The 21,026-nt window shown below is 51.4% G+C and overlaps 1 protein-coding gene across 47 annotated transcripts in view; it reads left to right on the top strand.

Moving 5' to 3' along the window:
• ANK2 (ankyrin 2) overlaps positions 1-3,437 on the top strand; it is a 380,522-nt gene extending 377,085 nt beyond the window's left edge. For 46 of the 47 annotated variants that reach the window (XM_066234064.1, XM_066234103.1, XM_066234095.1 and 43 more), the window contains one exon: positions 1,242-3,437. In XM_066234064.1, coding sequence (XP_066090161.1) covers positions 1,242-1,425 — 184 coding nt within the window. In that variant the 3' untranslated portion in view covers positions 1,426-3,437. The remainder of the gene's footprint in view (positions 1-1,241) is intronic. The other variant, XM_066234188.1, reaches the window with a different exon arrangement.
• The last annotated feature ends 17,589 nt before the right edge of the window (positions 3,438-21,026 follow it).

Raw genomic sequence — 21,026 nt, 5'->3', positions numbered from 1 at the left:
GCTGCCAGGAGCTTCATCCGCCCGCTCCCATGAAGCCCAGGAACACCTGCAGTGTAGCCTCATGAGATCTTCATGGGCATAGTTCTCCCCACCCCCACAGCCTAGCCGCGTGAGATTTCTTCACGTGACATTTCGTACAGCTTAGCCTCCTGAGCTCTCATGGCATGAGATGTTGCACAGCATAGCCTAGCGAGATCTTCAAAAAACCGATTTCGTACAGCCTAGCTTCATGAAATCTTCTCTGGCTTAGATTGCGAGAGCACTTCCTCCTGCATGCTTAGCTGCAGGGATCGAGCTGGGGTGGAGGCGTGGATAGTCGCTCGGTCCCGGGTTATGGGTTCTGCTGTGTGTGTGTCCCTCCGTCCTGGGCGCTGCTCCTCGCCTGCCACGGGATGCACACAGGCTCGCGGCGTGGCCTGCGGGACCAGCCATGCCCTCCTCAGGGCACCTGAACCACGTGGCTTCCACTCGTTCTGGGCAGAAAGGATCTGACGGAAAAATAGGGTCGGAATCTGGTTTCAGCCACTGGAACCTAAGGCGCCTTTCTCATCCAGAGGGGCAAACGGACAGGTGCTTCCAGATGCCAGCACAGTGCACACGGGGTTAGAGGGCCGGCGGCCGGGTGCAGGGGCCGCGCCTTCCCTGTGCTCACGTTCCTTCCCAGCGTGGCTCACATTCTCGGACACTCACAGTGTCCCGACCTGTCAGCGTAATGACAGCACCAGGTGGCCCTGACTGCCTCCTCCCGATGGGCCAGGGTGGTGGGTTCACTCCCCACTCGGGCACCCACGAGCCTCAGACGGTGAACGCATGACGAAGGGGAACTAACCATTCATCGTGCTTCTCTTCCTCTTTCTTGCTCTCAAGTCAACCGATCAGGAAAATAAAGTAAAAACAGGACCTGGTGCGTAAACCGTGGTCAGGGCATGTTGTGCAATGAAGACCTGTGCTTATAAGTGGGCACAGGGAGCATGGAGAGGGAGCTGAGGCACGTCGCGTTCTCATGTTGGGAGGCGGGAAAGTCAGTAGCACTAACTGCAAGTAGGTCACATCCCCCTTTTGGATTTAGCCCCAAGTTAAGGAGTTTTAAATGTTAATTCCCAAGAGTCGTTCTTAGCTTGTCAAGAGGTGTGCATGGAGTCGTGATCGTGGCATGAGCTGAGCCCTTCACACGGGGCTGAGTGACGGGTGGTCGGGTGGGCAGAGCAGGGGGACTGACCCTGTCCTGTGTGTCCCTGCAGGACAACGTTCAGTAAGGCCAGCACACGGAAGAGGGCGGTGGTGAAGGACACGCAGGGGAAGCGCGTGTACCTGGAGCAGCTGGAGGATGTGCCGGAAGCCCTGGAGCAGGACCCCCTCCGGTGTGACCTGCAGCAGCTCCTTCGGCATTTCTGCAAGGACAACCTGGAGCAAGAGGCCAAATGAGGGCGCCCGGGGCTCACGCCCCTTGGACGCAGCCTTGCCGTTCTGTTAGCAGAGTGACCTTCTCCTGGCCCGGGACGCCCCTGAAATGTCCACTTTGGCACCTACACTGCATTTGGGTTAGTTTGTCCCCAGCCCCTTGAACTGTAAGCTCATCTGTGACCAAAGATAGCATCCTTAATCCTGGGTGCTGTGCCCCTGACTTCCTGGCATCCAAGCTGCCCCGGGGACTGGCTGCCCCATTGTCCTTTGCTTCTACATAAGCTCCACAAGAAGCCATCGATCAGGGGAAGTCCCTGGAGACCTCTTCCCATGATGATGGTGAGACATCGTCCCTCGAGGGGATGTCCGGGTACAATGTACATAGAAAACGCTCTGGTGGACACACGTCGGATGAAAGGCACTGCCTGTCGTGACCACACTGGGCCTTGTGGAATGGAAGGCCCCTAGCGATGGCTGAATGTGGTTAGTGAAGATACTGCTAACACAACCTGACGATGACGCCGTTCTGCTGCGGATGAAGCCCATCAGACCCACCAGTCCTTAACACTCCTCTGGTGCCACCATGGCCCTGGTCCAGGGTGGGGGGCCGTCGGGAGGAACTGCCCTAAGCATTTATTGCCGGAGCTCTGGGCTCCCCGCATCCTCCCACAGCCTTGCCGAGGGCGGACGGGGGAGCAGAGAAGTATCCAGGTGCTAGCAGCTGCGTCCTGTGGCCTTCTAGCATCTTCAGGTCTTTTTGACTTTGGACACATTGGCAGGGTATTTTCCAGAGCTGTAACTACTGTAGTTGTCCAGACCCCATTGCTGCTTTAGCAAACCACGCTGTCTTATCGGTGGTCCTTCCTTGTGGCCACAGCACCGGAGACCATTCAGAGGAAACAGGTTGTGCTCACCACACGTCACATGAAGCTCCTTTACCGTGTGGGAGCGGTTTCTTCTCCTTTTTCTATGTATATTAAAAATATACATAGGGTTTCTATCTTCGCTATTACCTGCATGTAGCATTTAAGGACCTTAAACCACAGTCAGAACCCTTCTAATCACGTTGGTCTTCTGATCAGTCACATGGACACTTTTCATTCTTTGTCCCCAGAGCAAGCAATTCTCACTTTTCAATGAGGTCGGGGTTTTTTTTTTTAAGTTTGCAGATGAGATAAGAGAAATCCTTAAAAATTTGGTTTCAGTAAATTTTTTATTTTGGTTTATTTATTTGAAATCCAAACTCCCTCAAAAACTCTGGAGTGCCCTTGTGCCATTCCCCATGTGTTTATTTCAGAGAAGGGAGGTCCATCATCTGAGCAATCCCCGCGATGTACGTAGTCTTATTTCCCTCGTGGTTGGAGCTGTGTGGCATTTTAGTCATATCTATTCACAAATATATTCACCATATACATTTTGGATCAACTTATTTGTTCAACGAAAATAGATTCAAGGGAGATGACATTTAAAAAACCAACGCAGGAGTCTTGTCCTCCCAGACAGAACGTTTCCCAACTCCAGCTGGTCTCTTCTTGTTGTGCAAAAAGGAGTCATTGCTCCTGGTGTCACACATAATGGCACTGCCTCACTAGGTAGCATTGCCAAGAGGGGATTTCCTGAGAGGGAGGTGTCCCCACAGGCCAAGTCCCCTAACCCTCAGTGTGTGCACTTTCTCGCCATTGGATAAGAACGCAAGCATCGTCTTTGGCAGCCAACACGAGAGGGGCCCAAGTCGAGACTTCCGGATACACGATGGCCTCTGTTCACCCCTTCACTGGAGCTCCAGAAAGAACGCACTTCCGTCGTGTAACTTGCAGTGCAGATGATGTCTGTGTTAACAATATAATGGTTATTCACTTTTTTTTTAAAATTTTGATTTTTGCTGTGTAATCAAAAAACTTGAATACTGTGAGAAGAAGTGAATTTTGAGTTGATGACTCAGCATCTTGTTCCCATGGTGATAACACTAATTGAATATATTTATGAGGGCATGTATCAGTTAATGGAAAAAAAAAAACACAGCACTAACAATACATAGCTGCCACATGTACAATGGCTGATTTAATTAAATAAAATGTACAAGTGTTAGCTGTGGCCCTGTGGTCTGTTCTCCGTAGGCACCTCTGGTTTCCGGAGACATGGTGTCCTCCCACAGGAAGGAGGCCAGAGTGATGAGAAGCTGCAGGAAAGACACAGATTGCTTGTTTTTTCTCTGTCTCTCTTTTTTTCTTTTGCTGCTGGCTGTTTTTATTTTGTAACTGAATGCACCCTGTGTCCAAAACAGTTAAGTCCTGGGGTGAACAAAAAGACCAGGGGCTTGCAAGCAGAGAACTTCTACTGTCATTGTTACGCAAAAGGAGAAAAGCAAACCTTTTGTTTTGGAATCGGTGGTGAATGAGACCTAGGAGTTCTGGGGTTTGGGGGTGGGGGGTGCAGCTCTGTCCTGAGGCCGCAGCTCTCAGGAAACAGGGATGAGGACTTTTCATTTCTCAATCTTTCCAGTCTGGCTTCCAAAAAAAAAAAAATCTAGAAACAACATATTAGAAATTATGGGATACGGCAGAGCGCAGGTCACAGGAAACATCAGGCCTTAACCCAGGGCCACACATTCTCAGGCCCAGGTCGCCAGACGGACGTGCGTGGGAAGTGACTGGGCAAACCAGCCGTGTGGTCTGCGGGCCGGGAGAAATGCCGACCGGCAAGAACTGGCATGTTCATCAGAACAGAAAGACACAATACACCAAAGAGCTGCTTTGAAATAATAATGTGGTGACTGCACTGGGTGAAGGGGAAGAGGGGCGTATGGAGTTCAGAACAGGAGGCCAGAGGGTGACGTAAGATTGAGGATGAGAAGGCTGCCGGTCTGACCCAGAGCCAGGACCCCAGATCAGAGCCATGGGCGCACCTACTGCCCTCCGTTCCCGAAATGGCTCAGACTGTAAAGGTGAAATGGGGTCTCGTTATTCCCAACAAGCCCCTTTTCTCACCACACTTGCGTTTATGTGACAGACGCACCTGAAGGTAGGGGGCTGGTGGCTAGGAGACTTCTTCCCACACCCGACCCGGAAGGGAGAAGGGTGACAGGTGGAGTCCACCACCAGCGGTCAGTTCATCCTGACCGGGGAATGGTGAAGCCGCTGCAGAGCTCGGGAAGGTCCAGGAGGGCGATGCTGGGGTGGGGGGAGGGGGGGGACACAGGACAGGATGGGAGCTCTGCCCCTCCCCACCTGCTTTTCAGTCCCCATCCCGCCATTCCTGAGTGACGTCCTGCCACAAGAAACTGGTGCACTGGGGAAACAACATGCTTCTCTGTGAGTTCTGTGAGCTGCACTGGCAAATGAGTGGAGCCTGGGGAGGGGAGGGGGCATGGGAACCTGATTCAGGCGGCCAGGTGGTCAGCACAGGTGACCTGGGGACTTGGAGGCTGTTCTGGGCAGGTGGGCTGGGGTGAGGTGTGCGGTAGCGTCAGAAAAGAGCTTGATGGTCAGGAGAATGTGGAGGAAGCAGTTGTTTATTTTAAAGTTACCTAATTTTATGTACATAAATGTAGAAACCGGAGGACGGACAGACAGCTGCCAGAGGGGTCAGGGTGGGGGGCCTGGGTGGAAAGGGTGAAGAGATGAAGTAAAGAAAAAACATCTCATAGACACAGACAACATTTGTAGGGATTTCGAGAGAGAAAGGGGGTGGGGGGAGGAGGAGTGTAGAGAGGGGTCAGTGGTGATAAAGGAGACTTACTTGACGGGGGCTTGAACACAGAGATGTGTCGTAGAATCGTGTACCTGAAACTTACATGATTTTATTAACATCACCCCAATTGATCCAATTGAAAATAAGTGATGCTTTTATGTAAATGTAAATTACTAAGAATCAGCCCAGAGGAGACAGGAAAGGCAACCCCCACGTGACAGTGAATTCTATGTCAGTGGGCAGCATTGCTTCCAGAAGAGGTTACATTTGAACGGGGATGAAGTGAAGGGGACCCTGCAGTGTCTGTGTGTGTGTGTGTGGTGGTGGGGGGGGGTTGGGGGGCTGTCCGGAAGGCAGAGGAAGGGGATGGTGTCACGCCTGAACTAGGATGTCCCTCTTCTGCCCTTGTACATTGTCGTGCTTGGTCCAGGCCCTCGGTGTGACTGGGACTGCAGCCCAGGTTCCCGGCAGGAGGAGACAGTGGCACTTCTCAGTCTCCATTGCCTTGTGAACCAGTCCCTCGTGATGAATCTGCTCCAACGTCTTCTGGTGACCCCATCAATGCACCAGATAAGCCAATCATGGAGACTGGGGAGGTCCCGGTGCTGCTGACAGAGGCTGTGAAACTTCAGTAAACGGTAATGCCAATGCCCTTCGACCTGCCCCCACGGCCCCTGGAGGAAAGAAAAGTTCCCAATCGTTTTTTTTGTTTGTTTTTGTTTAGGAAGAAAGTATATCATTGGTCCCAAAAATAGATGAAACACACCCAAAAAATTTCAACTGAAAACAAAACCTCAGACATATCACTAAGGAATAATGATGCAAAAATCACAGATAAAATAGCAATATGAATTGGCACACAGTTAAAAAAAATAACCATGACCAATATGCAGAAATGGTACAGGACTAACATCTGTTCACACAATTACCTGCGTTGAGAGGCCACAGGAGAAGATGTCTGATTATCCCCACAGGCAGCCAGGAGGTGTTTGGTACAAAAGGCAGTATGCATTCTGGGGTTTTGTATCCTTTAAGAAAATCATAAGAGCTCTCTCTCCTACTCTGGCTTTGCTCTCTCTCCTCCCAAAAAAGAAAGAAAAAAGAAAACCATAAGAGGTATATTCTTTCTTGATGACCTAATGAGGTATTATTGGATCCACCGAGTACGAGAACAAACGTCGGAGACTTTCAGGAGCTTAGATCGTACTTTATTGGCCAAGTTTAACCTGCGCAGGGGCAAACTCCCCAGATGTCCTGAGACACCATACTCACAGGGAGATGCAAATGGGAGTCGCCCCTGGCGCTTACAGCCAGGTCCTATATATCCTAAGTAAGCAAGCATTATACAGAAGCAGATGTGGCAGTTACCTATTCGCTAAGGGGTCCGCACGCAGCATAGCAACAGGGGCTGGGTTTAGCCTAGTGGTGAATTTCAAACATAAACTTCTGATAAGGGCCTCTGACTAATGGAATGCAAACGTTTATCCTCCTTTGTGCTGATCTTCTTTGTTCTTTTCAGCCTCACAGGGGCTCTATCAGCACCTCCCTGTTCTGGTTCCTTCAATAATTACACTCTGGCGGTCTCAGGACCCCTTCCTGAATCTAACATTCCCCCATCTCTTTAGGGCATAAATCAAACCCTTGATTCTTCATCAGTGGGAAGAATGGTATAAGGTTGGGACAGAACCATTAACTTTACTACATCTATTCTTTCTTTAACATAACTGAGTAGCTTGTTGAACAAAATGGGCCCTAAAGACAATAGGCACAAGAAACCAATACACGGACCTAGCAAAGGGAGAAGGTAAGGCAAAGCACCGTTGAGGCTACTCCACAGGGGGCTTTCAAAGAGCTCTCTTCTTCTCTTTACTAGATCTTCTTATAGCCTTTTGATTTTGTCTCGCGCTATACCAGATTTGTTGACATAGAAGCAGCAACATTCCTGTAAAGCCAAACAGATGCCTCACTGCTCTGCTATAAGTAAGTCTAAGCCCCTTCTATTTTGCAGGACCATTTCTGCTAGAGAATCTAATTGATCTTGAATATCTTGGATAGTACTGGATATAGCTTGAATATCATCTATTAGCTTGTTAGAAAGCTTAGTATAGGAATAAACGGCCACCCCTAGTCCAGCAGTACCAGTAGCTACAGCCCCGGTAATACCTAGGCCTACTAACAATGGAATGAGTGTAACAGCTCTCTTAGAGCAACCTGCGGTATAGTCTAAAATAGGGACGGGGACAGGCTCATCCCTAGGTATAATGTCTATATCTGGCAATAGAGTGGCTAGCACACAGACCCCGGTCCAGTTGGTGGGCAAATAAGAGAAAGCTAGATTACCTCCACATAACAACACTTGTCCCCTGCCAGGGCAGAGGGGAGAGCTGGAGTTAATGAATTCGCTACAATTAGCAAAATCGGCAAACCCAACATCTATATCAGAACTGTTATTTTTTTTATTTTTTTTTGTATTTTTTCTGAAACTGGGAACGGGGAGAGACAGTCAGACAGACTCCCGCATGCGCCCGACCGGGATCCACCCGGCACGCCCTCCGGGGGCGACGCTCTGCCCACCAGGGGGCGATGCTCTGCCCCTCCAGGGCGTCGCTCTGTTGCGACCAGAGCCACTCTAGCGCCTGGGGCAGAGGCCAAGGAGCCATCCCCAGCACCCGGGCTATCCTTGCTCCAATGGAGCCTTGCTGCGGGAGGGGAAGAGAGAGACAGAGAGGAAGGAGAGTGGGAGGGGTGGAGAAGCAGATGGGCGCTTCTCCTGTGTGCCCTGGCCGGGAATCGAACCCAGGACTTCTGCACACCAGGCCGACACTCTACCACTGAGCCAACCGGCCAGGGCCTCAGAACTGTTATTTTGTGGATGACTTAGGATGCAAGAAACATTGAAGAAGTCTATGGGCTGAACTCTAAAAGGAGTGTTAGCACTGCAATTAGGATATTGGGTAAGCATAGACTCATTGAACGCTGCTGGTAGAGCGATTGGCATGGGTGTGCCTAGGGTCATACAAAACCAGCAATCCGCAGCTAGAGTAGGATTCGAGGCATTAAGTGCCCAATGGGTAGCTAGGAGTATATCAGAGGACTGAGTGTCTAAGTCAACACCTCGTGCTTTTGGCAAAGCCAAAGGATGATAATTAATTTTTGGGTACATAAGGTTAATAATTTGTTCAATTCTTTCTTGCACTATAGATTCTCTGATAGTATCTTGGGGTCCTCCTCCATCCGAAACATGTAGAGGGGATTTCTTAGACCAACATACGGGCTTGCCGCGCGTCCCTTTGCACGAAGCCTGCATGTGGCCATGTGATCCTATCTCCAGGCTAACGCCCACTCAAGTTCTCTGAAGGATGGCAGTGAAGTAGGTAGTATCATAACTAGTGCATTCCTGAAATTCCTCATAACAGGAGGAATGCATTTGATCATAGAAACTAGTGCACTCAGCAGGACAGGGTCCTGGCTTGCCTTGAATAGGGGGAATTATGCGGGGTTTGTTATTGCAGACCCACTCTTGGGTGATACCTCCCCCTATACCCGGTGTCATGGCGAGGTACGCTATTTTGCTATTACAATCAACCTGCCTTGTGTATTTCTCTGGTCTAGTGGTAGTGGTTCCTCCTCTGCAGTCACAAGGGGAGCCATACAGTGTCCTGAGTAGCTCTTCTGCATTTGATGCCGGCCCCAATCCTCCCTCTGTAAAATTTTTTTTTTCCTTTTTTTTTTTTGCATTTTTCTGAAGCTGGAAACAGGGAGAGATAGTCAGACTCCCGCATGCACCCGACCGGGATCCACCTGGCACGCACACCATGGGGCGACGCTCTGCCCACCAGGGGGTGATGCTCTGCCCATCCTGGGCGTCGCCATGTTGCGACCAGAGCCACTCTAGCGCCTGAGGCAGAGGCCACAGAGCCATCCCCAGCGCCCGGGCCATCTTTGCTCCAATGGAGCCTTGGCTGCGGGAGGGGAGGAGAGAGACAGAGAGGAAGGCGTGGCGGAGGGGTGGAGAAGCAAATGGGCGCTTCTCCTATGTGCCCTGGCCGGGAATCGAACCCGGGTCCTCCGCACGCTAGCCGATGCTCTACTGCTGAGCCAACCGGCCAGGGCCTCCCTCTGTAAAATTTAATAGACACGGTAGTCCTCCTAGGATGTGGATGAGAACCGCAACCTTAAGGGGTCCTTGGGATTTGCGTGGACTCCCCATTTTCTCAGGTCCAAGTCCTGGGCCCCTGCTACCTTGTCAACCTGGGCTGGTTTTATGTGGGAGAGGTGGATCCAGTAAGGTTTTTCAGCTACTTTGATAGCTGTGGGTGTACTCGGGATCACCTGGAACAGTCCATTCCAACGCGGCTCAAGGTTGCCCCGTCTGTGGTTGAGAATCCACACCCGCTGTCCAGGCTCCGGTGGCTCCAGTAGTTGGGAGCTGTGTTTCGCATTCGATTGGGCTGATCTCTGGAGGACCTGCACCTCGCTTCTGATGTGTTGCAGGGCCTGCAAGGACTTGAGGAAATTATGATTAGAAATCTCTAGTTCCCCTCTGGTCAATTGAGGTACAAGGGGCACAGGTTGCCCAAATAAGATTTCATAAGGGTCCCATTTATTGAGATGGGGGTACATCTGGTTCTAAAAAGGGCAAAAGGGAGGAGCTCAACCCAGTTTTCACTGGTCTCCCCTCTCAGCTTAATTATAGTTTCCTTCAGAGTCCTGTTCATTCTTTCTACCTGTCCCGAACTTTGGGGCCTATAAATGCAATGCAATTTCCAATTGATACCTAACTTAGCGGCTAATTCTTGAGATATCCTGGATATGAATGCAGGTCCATTGTCTGACCCTAGGGCTAGGGGAATGCCATATCTAGGTATGATTTCCCTTAATAAGACTTTGCAAACTGTGGAAGCAGCCTCTCCTCACGTGGGGAATGCTTCTACCCATCCTGAGAAGGTGTCTATTAATACTAATAGATACTTATAACCTGACTTCCCAGGGGTCATCTCTGTGAAATCTACTTCCCATAACTCTCCAGGAGCTTTCCCCCGATACCTCACAAAGGGGGGTAGCTTCTTATTCTGAGCATTTACCCTGGCGCAGATGCTGCATCTAGAGACAACGGAGTGAACAATATCCCTGATGTTGGGCCCGGAATAATACTTCCTGATAAGTTGTTCTAACTTATTCTGCCCTAGGTGAGTGCTAGTATGAATATCTCCTACTATTTCTCTTACTATTCCCTGGGGTAAATAGAGCCGGGAGTCAGGAAGCTCTATCCGTCCCTGCTGGTTTCTCTTTCCCTTCAATTGTATCCCTTCCTGCTCTTCTTCTGGGTAGTATCTAGGATCCGGAGGTAATGTTGGCTTAGGCAATAATGGTAAAAGGCTTTCTTGTGGCCTAGTGGCTGCCTCTCTTGCAGCTGAGTCTGCTAGGTTGTTACCCTTTACAATAGGAGAGTCCCCTCTTTGGTGCCCTTTGCAGTGGATGATGGCAACTTTGGTAGGTAGCCAAATGGCGTTTAGGAGGGCAAGAATTTCATTGCGATTTTTAATGTCTTTCCCCCCTGCTGTCAGGAGGCCTCTCTCCTTATATGTGATCCCGTGAACATGGGCAGTGGCGAATGCATAACAGCTATTAGTATAGATGTTGGCAACTTTTCCCTCTGCTATCTGTAAGGCCCTGGTTAGTCCTATTAGTTCTGCCCTCTGTGCAGATGTCCCTGCGGGCAAGGCTTTCTGCCATAGGACCTTATCTCCCGTGGTCACTGCTGCCCCTGCATACCACTGCCCATCCTTGATAAAACTGCTCCCATCAGTAAAGAGAGTCAGGTCTGCCTTCTTGTAGGCCTGATCTCTTAAGTCCGGGTGGGAGCCAGTCACCATGTCAAGGATTTGCTTGCAACTGTGGGCCAAAGTGGAGTCTGGTATTGGCAACAGAGTCGCTGGGTTCAGGGCCACAGCTTTGAGGAACTAAACAGAGGGAGGGTTCAGCAGCTGAGCCTGATACTGCGTTAGCTGTGCATTAGATAGCCACCTGTCAGGAGGTGCTCGCAGCACTTGCTCTACGTAGTGTTCCCCAATGACTTGGATGTCCTGCCCTAAAGTCAATTTATTAGCCTCCTTGACTGGTATGGAGGTGGCAGCAAGTGCCCTCAGACATGTTGGCCATCCCGAGGCTACAGGATCAAGTTTCTTGGACAGATAGGCAACGAGCCTCTTCCACAGCCCAAGTTCCTGGCTCAGTACCCCTAAAGTTACACCTCCCTTTTCTGCTATAAATAGCTGAAAGAGTTTGGCCAGATCTGGCAGGGCCAAAGCTGGGGCAGCCTCCAGGGCCTCTTTAAGAGCTTGGAATGCTTGCTTCTCCTTATCTCTCCATGTCAACTGCTCTTCCTTACCCCTGGTTAGTTCATGCAGGGGTTTAGCTAGTTCTGCAAAGCCTAATATCCACAGTCGGCAGTATCCTACTGCACCCAGGAATTCTCGTACCTGCCTCTTGCTAGTAGGTTCGGGGATCTGCAAGACCGTCTGGATTCGCTGGCTGGACAATGTCCTTTGCTCTCCCTGTAAGTTATACCCTAAGTAACTTACAGTTTGTGTCATAATCTAGGCCTTCTTGGTGGAGACTCGATACCCCATTCGCCCGAGATCTTGTAGCAGGTCCGAGGTAGCTTCCTCACACTCTTCTTCATCCTTGGCAGCTATGATAATGTCATCCACATACTGGAGCAGTACAATTGACAGATGGGAGGAGCGGAAAGCCTGCAGATCTTTGCTGAGGGCTTCATTAAAAATGGTGGGGGAATTCTTAAACTCTTGTGGTAGTCTAGTCCAAGTGAACTGCCCCACCAGTCCATTATCTGGATCATTACATTCAAAGGCAAAGATCTCTTGGCTCTGAGGCGCCAGGGGAATACAAAAGAAGGCATCCTTCAAATCCAGGACAGAATAATAGGTATGGGCTGGGGGCAATGAGCTCAGTAAGGTATAGGGGTTGGGCACCATGGGATGAATAGTCTCTACCTGCGCATTTACTTCCCGCAAGTCCTGGACCAGACGATAGTCTTGGCTCCCCGGTTTCTGGACGGGAAGCAGCGGGGTGTTCCAGGCTGATTGACACCTTCAGAGGATGCCTGCCTCCAGCAGGCGTTGCAAGTGCTGGGCGATTCCCTGTCTAGCTCGAGCTGGGACCGGGTACTGCCTGATCCTAACCGGTCTAGCAGTGCTAAGCAGTTGCACCAGGACAGGCGGTTGGTGAGCGGCCAAACCTGGGGGGTTGGTTTCCGCCCAAACCCCAGGCACGCAGGGCATCTGGAACCCCTTCCTTGGCCTCCTTACCTTCCAAGATGGTGGCAAGTAAGTGTTTTTCAGACAGTGGGAAAGTTACTTCTATGCTGACCCGTGGGGCTTTCCTCCCATTGGAAGGTTATAGTGGCCTGAAGTTTCTGCAATAAGTCCCTTCCAAGCAGTGGGTAAGGGCAGTCTGGAATGACTAGAAAAGAGTGGGTGATGGTGCCTCGACCTAAGTCAATAATTCTTGAGGTGGCCCATGGGTAGGCTTCTGCTTTGCCTGTTGCCCCTATAACCTTAGTAGTTGCTTTCTGCATCTGGGCCTGTGGTTTCTTTAGAACTGAGTAGGTAGCTCCTGTGTCGACTAGGAAGTCTATTGGCTTTCCTTCGACTGTTAAGGTGACCATGGGCTCCTGGGAGCTGGCGGGAATGGAGCCCTGGCCCCGTCAGTCTAAGGTTTGGATCAAGACCTCTGGGGCTTGTTTTGGCCTCTGGCTGTCGGCCCTCAGCTTTGGGCACTCTCTCTTCCAGTGTCCTTTCTCCTTGCAATAGGCACATTGATCCTTGTCTATTTGCTGTCCTTGGCCCTTCCTCTGTCCCCTTTTTCCTTTGGGGGGAGGTTTCTGAGCAGTGATCAGGATCTTGGCTACCTCCTTTGCTCTGCCAACCTCCGGATCATCCCTGTTGATATATACTTTCTGGGCTATTTCTAATAGCTTACTCCTATTCTCTCCCTTGAACCCCTCAATCTTCTGAAGCTTTTTTCTTATATCAGAAGCGGCTTGAGTCACAAAGGCTATGTTTATTAGCCTCTTGTTTTCTTCTGCTTCTGGGTCTAAGGGGGTGTACACTCTATATGCCTCCATGAGTCTCTCTAAGAAAGCTGCCGGGGATTCTTCCCTCCCCTGGATGACCTCACTTACCTTGCTAAAGTTGGTTGGCTTCCTAGCTGCTGCCTTGAGCCCCCTCAACAGAGCCCGGCGATACTGGAGGAGCGCGTCCCTTCCCCCAGCGGTATTAGGGTCCCAGGTAGGAGGTTGAGACGGAGAACATCTTCTACTTCCCTTCTTCCCTCCCGAGTTTCCCTTTCCTCCCCCAATACCGCCTTAGCAGCTTCTCTCATTATTCTATCCCTTTCTTCAGAAGTGAAGAGGGTTTGTAAAATCTGCTGACAATCGTCCCACATAGGCTGATGGGTTCTAAAAATGGTCTCAAGGAGAGATATTAATCCCTGAGGTTTCTCGGAAAATGGGGGATTCTGATGCTTCCAATTGTATAAATCACTGGTGGAAAAAGGCACATAGATGAGGCGAGGAGGTGCCCATGGACCAGCATCTGGTGCCGGCTGCGCCTCCCGGAGGGGCAAGATGGCTGCCCCTCCCCCCGAAGGAGGCATAGCCGCGCCTCCCACTGAAGGGGGAACGGCCACTCCTCCTCAGGTGTGGGGCGGACTCGAGAGCCTGCTCACGTCCTTCCGTGAGGAATCTGGTTCCTCCTGCCGCTGATAGGGTGGAGGGGAATTCACCAGGTCTAGGTGGTCCTCCGGCAGTCCAGGCAAAACAGGGTAAAGTCTGGATGGTTCACCAGGCTGTGTCAGGGAATGGGCTTCTCCCTTTTCCTTTTCTTTGATCCTCCCAACTTTCTTATCCCCCGTAGCGAGACAAACCGCTCGCTTGCCTCACTGGCTGTCCTTCAGACACTTTCTGATGTACCTAGGCCGCTTGGTGGCTATATCTACCCACACATCTATATACAGGTATTGGTCTGGGTGGGGTGCTCTATAGACAGTGGCTCTAACAGCAAATAAAGTTGGAAGGTCAAAAGTGCCCTCTGTGGGCCATCCCACATTAAACGCAGGCCATTCCAGCTGGCTCAAGGTTCGGAGGAAACCTGGACTCGGCTGCGGACCTCCGTACCCCCGAGCCCTCTTCTGGAAATCAGAAAAATTCTTCAACAAGCACTCGAGCAGGGATCCCGGCACAGACTCCTGTTGTCCCATCCTAGATGACTCAGGAATAATGAGAAAGGGCAGGATACAGGCAACACACTATTAACACAGGGAATATACTTGTTTCTCTCACACTCAACTCAGTCATTCAAACTCAGACAAAACGCAGCGCAGCACAAAAAGGATTCCTAATGTGACCGGTCACTCCTAGAGTTAACAAATCCAAATATTCAAATTTCAGAGGGCGGCATCCTGCCTCTGAAAGCCCTGGGTAGGTTACCGGCAGCGTCCCACCTACCACCTTAGGAATGTGCGCTCTAGAGCTCAAAAGCCAAACCAAATGACGATCCTCCGTGAATACTTACTCAGCTCGAGCTGTCCTTCCGGTTTCCGACCAAAACTCCGCCAAGAGAGAATCCTGGGCGAGCCCCCAAAATATTGGATCCACCGGGTACGAGAACAAACGTCAGAGACTTTCAGGAGCTTAGATCGTACTTTATTGGCCAAGTTTAACCTGCGCAGGGGCAAACTCCCCAGATGTCCTGAGACACCATACTCACAGGGAGATGCAAATGGGAGTTGCCCCTGGCGCTTACATCCAGGTCCTATATATCCTAAGTAAGCAAGCATTATACAGAAGCAGATGTGGCAGTTACCTATTCGCTAAGGGGTCCGCACGCAGCATAGCAACAGGGGCTGGGTTTAGCCTAGTGGTGAATTTCAAACATAAACTTCTGATAAGGGCCTCTGACTAATGGAATGCAAACGTTTATCCTCCTTTGTGCTGATCTTCTTTGTTCTTTTCAGCCTCACAGGGGCTCTATCAGCACCTCCCTGTTCTGGTTCCTTCAATAATTACACTCTGGCAGTCTCAGCACCCCTTCCTGAATCTAACAGTATGTGTATGTACAAACAGCAGTTCCTTGACAAATGTCCAAGCACACTTGTGTTACGAGCACTGGTTCCTGCCTGTGTTAGCTCAGGGTTTGCAATACTTTGCAGTAACGGAGAAAACCTCTCTGGCTCCATACCTGTCGCACTCTGCCCTAGGCTGGCCCCCACCACCAGCGGTGACAGCTGTCCTCCCTTGGGTGAAGCTCACAAATGATGTTGCAGTTTTCATCAGATTGAGTGTTAGCCCGGGTGCTGGGAGAGGCCACTAATGCCGGAGAGCACTATCTCCAGAACTGCGTGTGTGCAGATGTGTGGACCGAGCAGTTCTACCTTAGGGCGTTTATTGAGTATCTGTGTGAAAAGAAAATGTGGTATGTACCTTTAAAAAATGTAATAGTGAGCCTGACCAGGCAGTGGCGCAGTGGCTAGAGCGTGAGTTTGTGACACTGCGGACCAGGTTTAAGACCCCACGGTCGCTGGCTTGAGCGCGGGATCATAGACTGACTATGGTCACTGGCTTGAACCCAAAGTCTCTGGCTTGAGCAAGGGGTCATTGGCTCAGCTGTAGCCCCCCCCCCCCCCCCCCCCCCCGTCGAGGCACATATGAGAAAGCAATCGATGAACTAAGGTGCCTCAAAGAAGAATTGATGCTTCTCATCTCTCTCCCCTCCTGTCTGTCTGTCCCTGTCTGCCCACCCTCATCCCCTTCTCTCTCTTGCTAAAAAGTCAATAAATAAGGTAATAGCAAAAAACAATGGAGCCAAATTCTGCACGTCTGATGTCTGACACTAACTGGAGCCATGTGTGGCTGTTCTCGCCAGGTGTGTCTTGTTTGAGTGTGGAGCTCAGAGACGGCAGCGTGCCGACGTTGTGCACAGTCCCTGGGGGGCTGGTGTATGGACAGCCCAGCCTGCGCAGCCTGGGCCGTGTCTCATGTCCCTCTTCCTTGTCAACATCACATGGTGCTGGAGAGCGAGCGTCAGCCCATTTCTCTGATAATTAACCCCCAGGAGAAACAGGTGTGGCTCTGAGCTACTCTGAGGACACAAGCCACACCTGAGTTTCAAACCCAGGAAGAAGTAGCTTGAAAGGGAAAACTTTGTAAATATGATACTAGAGAAAGAAAAACATTATACGTGATGTATCTAAAAAGAATTTTAGCTACTTTGTCGACAGAAGTCCTGAAAACTTCTAATCTTAACCCGCACGTGGTCTGAGCGCCCACAGGAACCATGTCATGTCGCCAGCTCGCCACTAGGGCGCAGCAGAGGCCGGGCACGTGGCCCCTGGTCCGCGGTCACCTGTCCGGCCAGTGGTACTGCGGGCTCCTGGACTGGCTGCTTCCCACGCACCTATCCACGATGACATCCACGGTGATTGTGGCGCCACTGCAAGATTAACCATCACACTAAACCAGTGTAAGCCCAAATCGGCTAATGCTCTCTTGTTTTTGTTTTTTTTTTAATTGGAGATGATAATGGATTTTTTAAAAAAAATTATTGGTTTTAGAAAGAGGAAGAGAGAAACAGGAACATCAAGCTGTTCCTCTCCATCCCCTGACCAGGGTTCAAACCAGCCTCCTCTAGCTCTGCGAGCTGATGCTCTGACTGACCGATGACCTGGTCAGGGCGACCGTGGTCCTTTCCACACTTAGCTGCGAGTTACTGGGAGCTGCTTCCGGGCCAGGACAGCTCGGAGCACCTTGCTGGTGCGGATGTCCCCTCCATACTCCCGCTCAGGTGAGCGTGTCCTTCCCGCCTCGCAGGTGCGTGAAGCGAGGTGCAGAGCGCCACAGTGATCGCCCAGCCCAGAGCAGGGGCGGTGGGCTCCGCCCTGCTGGGGACACGTGTGACCAGTGGAGCCCAGCGACCCCAGGTGAGCTGCATCGGCTGGGAGTTCGGTTCTGTGCACTCCCATCCAACACGGTACTCACACGCCTTTGTGTCCCGCAATTACTGCATGCCCAGCACGCAGCAGGTCCTCAGTAGGTCCTGTTCTAATAATTGAAGTCTGTTAGTTTGCAGATGGCTGCTGGGGCCGGAGGACAGTCCTGGACTCTGCTCGTGCTGATGAGACCTGAACCAGGCGGGCAGAGGCGAAGTAAACAAGCCTCTAAATTGCTTCTTTCTTAAATTTATTTTACTTGTTTCTTTTTTATTAAGTGAGAAGCGGGGAGGCAGAGAAACAGACTCCCACATGCGCCTGACCAGGATCCACCCGGCAAGCCCCAGGAATTACTTCTTTCTTTCTTTTCTTTCTTTTTTTTTTTTGTTTTGTTTTAGGAATTACCTCTTAAGACAGGTGAGAATGTGAGAATGGGGGGGGGGTGCTTACAGCTGTGGACAGGGGGCCTCATCTCAGAAGCACAGATACATGAGAGTTGCCTGGGAATTATCAACACTCTAACACGTATTCACGGTAAGAAGAGTTTAATGTGTTTCTTTTTCTCTGTGTGATGTTTTGATATTGTGATTTTTTAATAAGAAATAGATATAGGCCCTGGCCAGTTGGCTCAGTGGTAGAGCGTTGGCCTGGCGTGCGGAAGTCCTGGGTTCAATTCCCGGCCAGGGCACACAGGAGAAGCGCCCATCTGCTTCTCCACCCCTCCCCCTCTCCTTCCTTTCTGTCTCTCTCTTCCCCTCCGGCAGCCGAGGCTCCATTGGAGCAGAGATGGCCCGGGCGCTGGGGATGGCTTCATGGCCTCTGCCTCAGGCGCTAGAGTGGCTCTGGTTGTAACAGAGCGTCACCCTGAGATGGGCAGAGCATCACCCCCTGGTGGGCGTGCTGGGTGGATCCCGGTCGGGCGCATGCAGGAGTCTGTCTGACTGCCTCCCTGTTTCCAGCTTCAGAAAAATACAAAAAAAAAGAAGAAAAAGAAATAGATATATTTGGGCTTCATCCTGTTTCTGGCACCGAGCCCCAAAAACCATGGGAACTGCCTAAGTGATCAAGGTGTTTCTAGTTGCATTAATGAGGTGACTTTGGGACTCTGCCCCTGACCCAGGATGAGGCTGATGTCTGTCGACCCAGCCAGTGAACAGAGGGTTTGAACCTCCAACCTCCAACCTCTGACCTCCAACCTGCAGGAGGTACCAGGTGCTGGAAGTTGAACCCATTACCAGTGGTCAGTGAGTTCATCCATCATGCCTCTCTGATGAGGCCGCCATAAACCCAAGGAGTCAGAGCTTCTGGGGTGGACACGGGCGGTTCAGGGAGAATGGCGTGACCGGAGAGGGCACAGAAGCTCAGGGCCCCTTTCCACACGCCCTGTCCTGGGCATCTCCCTCTCCATCCCGCTGTTCCCGAGTGACGTCCCTTCACAACAAACTGGTGAGCGAGTCACATGGTCCTGAGTCCTGTGAACCCCTGCAGCAACTAATCTAACCTGAGGAGGGCTCGGGCAGGAGCCCAGGTAGCCACCTGGCCTGGTGATGGGCGTCTGAGGCGCACATGTGGGAACTGAGCCATGGCGGCAGACACTGCGTCCTGGTAGAGGGTGTCGGATGGACTGCACTAACGTGTGGGCCTTGCTGGTGGAGAGGTGCCCGCAGGGACCCCAGTGTGCAAGTGTGCAGAGCAGCAGGTTCAGGCAGAAGGAGTAAGGACTGCACAGCCACCAAGTGTGTACCAGGAGGGCGCTCTGCCCTGAGGGAATTAACTGACATTTTGGGGCGAGATGGAATCGGAAAGGTCCCTGCAGAGCAAATGGAACTCTACAGCCAACGGTGATGGTAAATGTGACACGTTTTCAGATGTTAGCGGTAACAGCCCGTGAAGGGTCTACTGCCCGGGACTTCCAATGCTGCCTCCTCCTTCCCTGTCCTCTGTCCCCCCTGTCCCCCCCCCCCCCTGTCCTCCCCTCCCTTCAGCACTGCCCCGGTTAATTCCTCTCTGGTGATAGTATGTTCATTTCGTTCATTCGTTTGCAGCAGGGACGGCGACCTGGGGTAGGACGTCTCACAGGTGCCGTGAGGAGAGAGACCAGGCGGGGGTCCCTGACAGGCGGGCTGAGTCCTTTCGGTCCCTGTATGGCAAACAGAGATGGTTGTGCTTACAACGAACACCCATCGCTGTGGACACAAGCTCATGCTCCCCAAAGTCATGTACTGAAACCCAGTCCCGAGGGGACAGACTGTCCATCAGGTGGTGCTTGGGGAGGTGATGCGCTGAGGGTGGGATTCCTGTCTACCCTGTAGCACCCAGACCTCAGACCCGTGGCCTCCAGAACCATGAGAAATGTGCTGCTGGCATCTATAAGCTGCCCTGATGTTGCGGTGGGCGCTGCGACGGCCACCCCCAGGGATGGGGACCCCCGCACCAGTAAGTTGCTGGTTTGGGGGAAATCTGTGGAGAAATCTCCAAGGACTTGAGCTAAAGTGGCCATGTGTGTACAAACAGATTTGAGTGTTTTTATCTTAAAGCATTGTTGAATTCAGATAAAAGGAAAAGATGTGTTTCATCAGATTAATGAATTTAGCTGCTTGATTTGTAAACAACTATTTTTATGGCAGGTAACAAAACAGGTTCTCCACACAGAGAACCGTCAACAAATTCATGTGACATCTATCTTCAAGGGTGAATGGTTTGACTTGCTTTTTCCCCCTCAGCTCGTCTGGAGGGACATGCAGACCATCAGGGGCCTGCCAGGACCCCCACCTGTGATGCTCGTCAGTGACAATGTGCCTCAACTATTTCTGTGTGGGAGCAAAAATCCTGCTGGTCCCTTCTGTGTGAGGGCCACCGCCACGCTGGGAGCCCCTTGGGGCCTGTGCCTGCCGTGTGGAAGCCAGGCTGGCCATGCTCCGGGGTGACCCTGCCCTGTGTTCAAGGGGCCTGCTCTGCCCTTGGGTACCTCACACCCTCATCGCTGATGGTCAGAAGCTTCTGCCCTCAGCACTTGTTCAGGAGACTTTTTGGGGTGGATGCCACAATCAGTTTCGTCTTGAGCCCAAAGGCTGGTTGGTTCTCTTGAAGTGTCAGCACCAAGAACACAGAAGGCAGGGCTGGGGCTCCTCTGGTGGTGCCCAGTGGTCAGCCAGGGCTGGGTGTTCAGGGCAGCCGCCGCCAAGCCGCTGGGACCTCTCACACCAGCCAGCAGTACCAGTGAACTTTCTCTAGTTTCCGGCCAGCTCCTTATCAACAAACCCGGCATCTGTGATTGGTTTGGGACAGTAACCCGGAAATGGTCTCTTCTTTTGTGTGTAAAGGCCTCTGGAATCTGTCGGAATTCTCAGGGGCTTTGTGCTCTGCCCTGCGGTTTTGCTTGACTCCCCAGCTGACGACCGTCTCTGTCTGGTGCGCTGCTTTCTGGGTGTCTCTCAGGCCCTGGTCCCAGAACTTAACTCCTAACAGATGAGTCACTTTCCAATGGGCCTCTGCCTCCCCTGGATGTTGTCTGTTGTGGGGCTGTTGCCTAGGAGGAGGCTTGTATTTTCAGTAACTGCAAGTTTTGTTTCCTGACTCCATGGGTGGCTTAAAAAAAAAAAGGCCATTTTGGATTATATAGAACAAAATCATCTTTAGAGACCCCAGGATCATGTAATTTCCTACACACGTCTTACTTTGAAACTCAGATGAAGCCTTTTAACAGAAGTCACCCCAGCTGCTTAGATTGGAGCTGACAGCAAGGAGGTGTTTCATGGTTGGACCCCTGTCTCAGGGACCCTTAGGTTAGGTTAGGTGGGCGGGCTCGCCGCAGTCCTGTGGTTTCAGTCTGTGGGAAATTATCCTGCCCCATGCGGACAAGTCTCTAACAACGGACTTATGACTTTTAATAGGACAGATGTTTGATTGAACTCTATGAGAAG

Source organism: Saccopteryx bilineata, chromosome 1, assembly GCF_036850765.1.
Source record: "Saccopteryx bilineata isolate mSacBil1 chromosome 1, mSacBil1_pri_phased_curated, whole genome shotgun sequence".
Lineage (NCBI taxonomy): Eukaryota > Metazoa > Chordata > Mammalia > Chiroptera > Emballonuridae > Saccopteryx > Saccopteryx bilineata.
Note: the sequence above shows the minus strand (reverse complement) of the source record. Positions and strands in the feature narration are given on the sequence as shown.